Raw genomic sequence first — 9,988 nt, forward strand, 5'->3', positions numbered from 1 at the left:
TTTTTGCTTTAGCCAAATTTGATAGGAAAATCTGGTTGGAGCTCAGAAGACCATGGTGCTGATAAAAATGCAGGTAGTGAAGACCAGGCTCAGGAGCTTTCAGTTGGAAACAAGGATTCCATTGCCAGTTGGATTCTAGGCCATGTATGTTATTCTCTGCCAAGAAAAATATTGTCTACATTTTGTTCATGTCCTGAATTTATGCAGAAAATCAAGATAAAAGACAAATGAGTAGTCTGGCAGAGAAAATTTCAAGGCAACCCAATGTTGAGGCTACAACGTAATTAATGTTTGTTACTTTCAGTGAGATCTACTGTGAGAAACAGGAGCAAAAAGTAGATTCTAGATATATTCAGCCCTAGAAAAAGAATGCGATGACAGGCTGCCAATGCATTGAGATCTTGATGAAATTAATGGTCAGTGGCCTTAACTTCCCAGTAAAAAACACATAATGGAAGATTCAATCTTGCCTGCAATAGCCACACCTCATCCAAAAAACAAAGCACACAGATGAAAATGAAAGTATGAAGATGATATTAGATGATATTCCATGCAACCAAAGCTCAAAAGGAAGCAGGATTAGAACCTTGTTTTCAAGTACAGCAGACTTAAAGCCAAAGCATCAGAACAAAAAAAGGTGTCCACTACGTACTAGGATAGGGAATGGTTCAACAGGAAGAGATAGCAGTTATAAATACACATGCACAGAGTGTTTGTGCACTCAGCATTATGAAACAACAACTACTGGACATTAAAAAAGCACAGCAGTACAATTGTAGCAAGCAAATTCACAGTTAACTCAACCAGACATAAAGTCAATAAAGAAATGTCAGAGTTAAACCACATCATTGAACAAATGTACTTAATAAATATATACAAACCATTTCATCCAATACCAAGAAAATGCACACTTTTCACAGCAGGCTACTCTACTTTTTCTGAAGTAAGCCATCTCTTAGGCCATAAATCATGCTTAAATGAATAAAAATTAAAATAATTTCCAGAATACTATTAGGTTAACAGAATGAAAGCAGAAATCATCAACAGCAAAAGGAAACACAGAAACTAAACAACACAAGGAGATTAAGTGAAAATGGTTGAATAATCAAGGATCAGAAAATCATCAAGGATGAAATTAAAACTTTCTTAGAATTAAATTTCAATATAACTTCAACATACTAAAACCTATGAAACATAGTGAGAGCAGTCCAAATAGGAAATTTCATAGCAATGAATGTACACATTAAAAGAATAGAGGGATTCAAAGTAAATAATCAAATATTATATCATAAGGCTTTAGGATAAAATAAAAAAATCCAAATCTGAAAATAGTAGTTCAATCCCCAGCACTATATACCATGCCAGCCCCACTCTCAGGTGGGCAGAGCCAGTCACTGAGTCCAGGCATGGCAGTATATACCTGTAATCCCAGTCCTGAGGTGGCTGAAAACAGGAGGTTCACTATGGGTCTGAGCTGTGTAGTGAGACGCTATACCAAATACATTAAATGAGTAAATAACCAAATATAAAAAATGAAACCAGTAGAAGGAAAAAAGTAAATATCAGTGCATAAAGTAATAAAAATGAGACTAAAAACCAATATAAAGAATCAGTGAATCAAAGAATTGATCTTTGAAAGGATAAATAAATTCATGAACTCTTAGAAATCAATCACAAGTGTGGCTGTGTGACTGAGACTGCCTGGGGCCCACCAGATCCTGATTCAACCCAAAGACCAGGCCCAGCGTGTGAGCAAGACCACCCAGGGCCTGCTGGATCCTCATTCTACCCAGAGCCCAGGCCTGACATGGAACCCTGCAGCAGAACTCCCTACAAAGAGGCTAGAAGCAAGACACACCCAGCTGATTCAGCAGCAGAACATCTTGCCAGAGTGGCAGAGGGTTCAACTTCAAGGGATACAGCAGGAAGAAGTGGAGCACAGCAACCAGACTCAAGCCACACCCACTGGGCCAGTTTGACCTTGATAGATCTGGACCTGGTGCTAAGGTAATAACACTATCTAAGTTCTACACCAAAGGTCAGAAGACAGTGATATACAAAATGACAAAGGGAAGGTGCAAAATGCCTTCTCAGGTCCTGAGCTCACCCAGAACAAATGCAGAAGACACTAGAATAGCAGAAATTGGAAATCATACACCTAAAGCTCTGAAATAATAGCGTCAGAAGTAAAGAAACAGCTGCAGAAAGGAATAGAGGAAATCAGACCAGAAACAATTTCTGAAGTAAAAAAAGAAATGATAACTATAATGAAAAAAGTACTAAGTGCTCCTAAAGAAGACACTGATAAAAAATACAGCAGAATATAAAAATGATGGAATCCTTGAATAAGCAATATAGGAAAGAAATAGAATGCATGAAGCAGATTCAAAGAGCTATACAGGAAATTAAAACCTCAATCACAAGCTGGTAAAAACATTTGAATGAAAGTGTTTTAAAATAGACTTTCTGACCTTAAAGACACCATTGAAGCTAGTGAAAAAGTAAGAAAAGATCTCTTTAAAACAAAAAAGATGCAGGAAAAAATAATTCAACACCTGCAAGACAATGCGAAGATGATCAACATGAGACTTACAGACATGAATGAAAAAGAAGGAGTCAATACATATGATATAAAAAGAATATGGGCAGAAGTAATAGCAGTAAATTTCCCAAATGTGAGGAAAAAATCTGACATTCAGATAACTGAAGGAACTCCAAATAACATCAACCCAATTAAAACCACACCCAGACAGACAATAATCAAGATCCCAGAAATTCCTCATAAGAACAGTATATTAAAATCCAGTAAAGAAAAGAAACAGATCACACTTAAGGAAAACCCATCAGGATAATGGCAGATTTCTCTTTATAAACCATGAAATCAAGAAGAGCATAGAGCAAAGTACTTCAAGTCTTGCAAGAAAACAAATTCCAACCCAGACTGATATGCCCTGCAAAACTCTCAAGTTTGTTGGAGAAGTGAAATACTTCCATGACAAAGAACAACTAAAGACTTTCATGATGACAAAGCCAAGCCTACACAGACTACTTAAAAATATTCTAGAGAAGGAGCAAAATGACCACAGCTCCATCAATGAAAATGGAAAGAACTCACCAAATAGGGCAAACAATTAAACAGGGGAATAAGAGGTATACAAAAGCAGTCTTTTGTATACAGCAGCAAAATATTCCCATAAGCATACACTACAAATGGACCTATGGGTCATGATTCTACCTGGGTCTACAGGGTGGATATTAAGGAAATAGTAGCTCCGTCCCACAAGTGACACCTGGTCACCAATAAGCATCATGGACACTATCCATGTCCACAACATACTAGAACTTTGTGCGATATCCTATCTCCAAATTGTTAGAAGTGCTGGTCATTTATTTGCCATTCCAGTATTTATCTTCATTTATCTTAATTTCTGGGATCTTGATTATTGTCTGTCTGGGTGTGGTTTTAATTGGGTTGATGTTATTTGGAGAGCTCTTCTTTACTAACATGAAAATTTTTTCTTAGTTCAATTGTTTTGAAACATTCAATTTTTAATTAATTAATATTTAATTTTCTGAATATTCCTTAATCTTAATTTTTGTTTTATGATTTGTACTGTATCTTTGACTACAATCTACTTAAAAGACATGGTATGATATTTTCTAGTATTAGAAACTTTAAAAAGAGTATTTTCATTTTCCATTGACTTTATATTACTTTTTCCTTGTCTTTTACACACACACACACACACACACACACTCACACACACACACACGAAAAACATATGTTATAACCCAACATAAGATTGATACTGTTTCATAGAAATCTTTAATGACCTTTTAAATGGGTTCATCTATATAGTTTAATACCCCTGCATAACTATCATTTTGAGAGCTCTTTATTCTTTATCCAGGACCATACAGCAACTTCTACATCTGGAAGTATTAGAATATTTTGAGTTTGTATAACTGGAAAATATTTTACTTTTAGTTTTCAAAAGTTTGTTTGCTAAGTATAAAATTCAAAGAGGACAGATCTTTCTTTTTTCTTTCAGTTCTTTAATTAGTCTGGTTTCTTACACACTTGGTCTTTTTTTTTCTTAAGTGGAATAAGATGCTATTTAATTTTGTTCTTCCATAGCTAATATTTTTACGTATATGCTTTAATGATTTTTTATTTACAATAAGTTTCAGACAATTTCATTTTTGTATGTCTTGGTATGATTTTATTCAAATTTCTTGTGCAAAAGGTTCATTTTTCTTGGAAATGCAGTGTTATAAGTTCAACTAAAATCAGAAATTTTAAATCTTTAAATATTTATTGCCTACCCCTTTCTACTTTGAGAATTCTAATTATATAAATATAATTTTCTTTATTTTGACTCAGAGTGAACTATTATGACTGATCTGTAAATTCTTTCTTCTTCATTTTTATATTGAACAATTTTTATTGTTATATTAATTCATTTGTAGATAATTTATTTACAGTGTGCAATCTATTATTAATCTCATGCTATGTATTCATTTCAGAAATATTTCTCTAAAACTCACTCTGTATACATCTTATATCTTTCACATTTTAATATTTGTCTATAATTTTTACTATGATATGTAATTATTGATTTTCAATAAAGTTAAAAAAATTACAATAGGCACTACAGAAATATAAAAGACAATGAAAAAACTTTCAAAGGGTTATGCTCCAAATATTGGAGAACCTAAAAGAAGTGCAAAAATTTCTCAACACATAAGAATTACCAAAATTGAACCAAAAAACATAAAAGCTCTGAGTGGCACATAGCAATGATATTATGAAACAGATACCTGGCACTTGAACAGGGACATACAGTCCTTAGACTGGAAAGTTTTAGCTTGAACATACATGTAAGTTTACCTAGAGTGGAAAGTGTGGGAGATGAAGGCCTTGACAAGGTGAAAACTTTGCTGGGGACACCTGGGGAAAGGAGGGAAGAGATACATTCACCAAGAATAGAGGAAAGCCTTCCTGCTGAGAACAGCTGCTTTCATTCAGGAGTAAAATGGGCCAAAACTTTTCAACCAAAGGGCAGATACATAAGGCTGCTCCAAAGTTTGTTTAAACACTCAGGTGCTTGTCTGTCAAAAAATGCTAACAAAAATGTTATAAGAGGTAACCAAATATAATTTATAGTTTACTTAGATAGGCACTGTAGATATTGACAATTGACAAGGAGTTAGGAAAAAACATCTTAAAAAGGCACACAGTATAGGAAAAATCATTTCCTCTGAGACTTTTTCAACTTGGAACCTAGTTTGTTCAATTTCAAGTCTGTTGTATAGTTTACAGTCAAAACCTTATGACTCAGACACAGAAGAAACATAAGAGCTTTCAGCAGAGACTCTTAGGCAGGAGCAGGAGCCTTAAAAATATCCCATATAGATGTTTAGACACTTACAGATTTTAAGGGAATAGGCAGCTGCAAAAAGAGAAATCACTGGTAGGCTCCTCTTGCATCTCAGTTGGAACTCAGTGAAACGATCATAATGAGAAGATTGTTTCTCATTTGCCTTTTGAAATTTAGATACTAAATTACACAAAGTTTTGTTAATAGTGGAGTTTAGTGCCCATTTATGTCAGGAGTTCTACAGAATGTCTTGCATACAGATCAAATGACATCATATGATAACAGGCACCTAGCATAAACATGCCCACTTACTGCTAGTTTCTTCATTTTGATGTAAAATTTAAAAGTCTCATTTCAGAGCAGGCTCATACAGAGAATGGGTCCTAATTTACATCCATAAATAAATGAGGAGATGCTTTCTGGGACAGAACACTAAGTGTTCTGAGCATACCTATCTCATAAAACTCAATTAAAAAAGAGTATAGTTATCTCCACAAGCACAGTCAGATTTAGTCATTTTTACTCTAAACTTTTGAAATCCAGCCATGGATAGTAAATTGACTTTTGCAGAACTTCATTGGTCAACATCCCATAATGATGCCCAACATAGGGCTCAAGTGCTTTGGAAAGACACTGACATAGGAAAGTGGGAGTGACAATGTTAAGCTAATAACATGAGGCTTATGCTTGTATCCTCACAAGTGATGGGGTTCTGAGGGGGCTGCCATCTAGGAGTGTACAACCCTGGCAGGAGACATGGTCAACCCTGGATACAGTCCCATGTGATGACTCCACTGATCTGTGTCCTCCAGAGGACAGGCCCTTCCAACAAGGCTTGGCCTCAGGAACTTGTGAATCAGACAGAAAACCTACCACTACCCCCTGAAAATCTTTTGATTGCTTTAATGGTTCTGCTGAAGATATCCTATGTATAATATCTGTTTCAGCAACAGAGAGTCCTAGACTTATGTTAATTCACCACTACTTAGACCCATTACTTGGGCAGATTCTCCTCCTGAGATTTATCATGGATTAGACATGACTGATCCTAAATTAGATAAAAGATTTTATCTTTTCAAATTCTCCTTTTTTTTTTCCAATGAAAAGGCCACATACATATTTTTTTTTTTTAGATGACTGAAACTTCAGTAACAAATCATTGGCAAATCCATTCATCATTGAAGCTATTTAGTTTCAAATAGTTATTAATCCATACCTTTGTGTTTACTAACCAAGTGATCTGGTAACTTGAGATTTGTTTTCATGAAAAAAAACCCAAAACAGTTGGGCACAGTGGTGTCACACACCTATCATTCAGGAAAGCCCCAGGTTCAAGGCCAGTGTGGATTACAGTGAGACATTATTTAAAAAACAACAGGCGTTTAGCCCAACTTTCTGGAATCTCTTATGTTGGGCATTCATGGTTCCCATCATTTCCTAAGTTCCTCTATTTTTTAATCTATATGTGCTCTAGAATCACTAACCAAGTATTTAAGGTTACCATCACTATAGTTATGGGATCACAGGCATGTGTGTCACCACGACCAACTCCTGAGCTTGTCTTTGGTGAGCTCAAAGTCTAGAGTTTCATCTTGCTTAAGTGTCTTCTCATTTTTTGTATTTTTAGTTTACTTCCTGGGTTGATATTTGTAAATTGTTTATAGCAAATAGCTTTATTGCTAGTATTTAGGAACCTTGGAAAATGACTATTTCTCAGAGATGTCTTCCAGATGTAGTTGGCTTTCCAGTCTGTTGCCAGATCATACCATTTCAATTTACTGGGGATGAGAAGCTGCTGACCATTTCTTTAGCACTGGCCTATATTGTTTATGATTCTTTGATAATCTGTTTAGGAAGAGCAGCTGATTAGAATAGCTAAAGTAGTACAGTCAACAACAGCAGCATCAAAAACAGCCAGAACAAGTTTCTTTGGTTATTCAGTGTGACACAGGGCTGCCAGACACCTGAAGTCCTAATGGAGGCATGTTTCTCATTCACATGAAGGTTCTCTGAAAGCTGTTTATGTAGTCCACCTGCCACTATTTTCTCTCTTCAGGAGGGTAAAAAATATTGCTTTTCTTATATCATCTATAATCCCAGGTCTCAGGAGGCTGATATAAGAGGCCAAGATGTGAGTTCCAGGGCAGCCTGAACTACATAGTCAAGAACCTGTAGTCGAAAGGAGGAGGCAAAGGAGAGGAGGCAGAGGAAGAGGAGGAAGAGGAGGAGGAGGAGGAAGAGGAGGAGGAAGAGGCAGCAGTAATCCATATTCTTCATTTGGAGCCACTCTGGCGAGGGACGATGAGAAGAATCTGTGGAGCCTACCTCCTGACGTGTCCCACACAGAGGCAGACGATGACAGAATCTTGTACAATTTGATAGTTGTTTGTAATCAGCAGGCCAAAGACTCAGAGGAGTGGCAGAAACTCAACTATGATATCTATACCCTGCAGCAGATTCGAAGGGAAGTGAGAAACAGATGGAAACACATTTTAGAATATTTGGGTTTTCAAAAGGAAGTGGATTCTTTGTTGTCAGTGACTAAACTTACCACCATGAATGATTCTAAAAACACAAGGAAAGCTCGAGAGATGTTAAAACTAGTGGAAGAGACCAGTATTTTTCCAACCAGTTGGGAGCTCTCAGAGAGATACCTTTTCGTTGTGGACCGACTTATTGCTCTTGATGCTGCAGAAGAGTTCTTCAGAATTGCAAGTCAAACTTATCCCAAGAAGCCTGGGGTTCCATGTTTGGCAGATGGCCAGAAAAAACAACCCTATCTTCCACTTCCCAGTCCCTAAAGGACAAGCTCAAAAGTAGAATGGAGTTCTTCCACTGGGACTCAACAGCTAGCCAAAGTTGGATGACTGGATGTAAAAGAGAGTGAGCAAATACAGGGCTTGCTAAGTGAGAAATGATTCTGAATCCTACAGCAATGGAAGGTCTTTCTGAAGACTTTATGCTAAGAAATGCTCTGGTTACATTGAAACACCCTGATGCTTTTGCATCTAGGATAAAGTTAAAGAGTTGATTAGTGGGCTAGTTCATTGTGTGTGATCAGATTCCAACAGCCCATTGCCCAGTTTTTTATTTTTTTTCCAGCTTTGGTTTTGAATGTATAATAAGCTGTAATCATTCACCCTATTGGAGTGGGATATTCTAATTGATAAAACAATATGGTTGGGCCAGGAGATAGCTCAGTAGAATAAGCACTTCCCTGGCAAGCACAAGGGCCTGAGTTCAATCCCTGGTTCTGAAAAAAAAAACCAAACACAATATGGTTAACAGAGCTATCCTTGAGCCCCTACAATGGATTATTAATTTAAAAATAATTATAAAATATGATAATACTGGGAAGAATGCTCCAAATAGTAGTAGGCATTCTATGACTTCTGTTTGATCTGGAAAAATCTCATAGAGCATTGAAGGGTATCAGAGGCTTCATTCTGAGTATTAGTTATGACTGTTCAGAGTTGAGATGAATTGGTTAATGGAAATGTCTAGAAGTATTGCTCAAAAGTGAGTTGCAAATAGAACTCCTCGCAGCTAGATGTGAAAGGTCTATCTTATGCTACATGCACCACAAACCTCCAGCATTGTTAATAGCTGGTTACCTCATTTTTCCTTTTTCAGTTTTAGTGCAACAGCCCTTGGCATCTTCCCTGAGGTAGCATCTATGAATGAAAACGTTTGACTTCCACTTCCATGTCTTTAATCTGTTTCCAGCTTTTGAGCTGAGAGTCACATCTGCCCATGGACTTCCTGTGCAGACTTAGCCAGGTGCAGGCAGTGAGGCATTGAAAGTCATTGCTGGAATTTCTTCCGCTCTGAAGATGACATTCAAAATGGAACAGTTTGGTCAGTGCAGCTTGCTTCTGTCCACCTATTGAGAAATTCAGCTTCAAAAGTTGCCTGTCACCTAAGCAGTGAGCCAAGAGATTGGGATTCACTTTACTAGGAAGACTCGTCTGACACATCAGTAAATTTCTGAGAGTAATGGTAATATTTTAATTGTTTTACAGATTTTTGCACTTCTGATTTCAAGTTAAAACTAACTTGTATTGGTTTGTCCAGGGGATTGTAACTTGAAAATTTTCATGTCCTTTAGCTTTTATAGTAGTGGATACAATTTTAAAATATTTCTTAGCAGATCCATGTTGTCCATTTGTGAACACATTGGAGGCCAATTTAACTGATATACTTCAGAAACATCCTTCCTGGTTTAGTAAGCTAAAAGTTTTATTTTATTTTTTATACTTGGCACTTAATCCCTTGCTCATGTTGATTAAAATTATCTTAAAGATGTTTTCCCTCTCTCCTGAAGACATTTAGAACATACAGTCAAACAGAAAAAATTAAAACATGATACTATTTTAAAAAAAAGAAGAACCTGTAGTCTCCATCTACTTGAAGACTAACCATTTACATGTCCAGAGCTCCGCAGGAAGAACCTTCAAATTCTTCTTATAAGAGATCTCTGATAATTTACCTATTTAAAAAGAAACGGTAGGGGGCCTGCCCCTTAGCTCAGTTCTTTAAGTGGCTGCTTCAACAAAGCAGTCTGGCTCAGGTTGCTGTGGTTCGATCCCCACAACACAAGACAGCCA

The 9,988-nt window shown here is 36.5% G+C and overlaps 1 protein-coding gene across 1 annotated transcript; it reads left to right on the plus strand.

Annotated features, from left to right (window-relative positions):
• Window positions 1–7,630: 7,630 nt before the first annotated feature.
• On the plus strand, window positions 7,631–8,639 carry Mreg (melanoregulin; the record flags this gene model as incomplete). Its single annotated transcript, XM_004641788.2, has 1 exon — window positions 7,631–8,639. A coding segment is annotated over one exon (552 nt), but the record flags the coding sequence as incomplete, so codon positions are not given.
• Between the last annotated feature and the right edge of the window lie 1,349 nt (window positions 8,640–9,988).

This window comes from Octodon degus, unplaced genomic scaffold (genome assembly GCF_000260255.1).
Source record: "Octodon degus isolate 3935 unplaced genomic scaffold, OctDeg1.0 scaffold00141, whole genome shotgun sequence".
NCBI lineage: Eukaryota > Metazoa > Chordata > Mammalia > Rodentia > Octodontidae > Octodon > Octodon degus.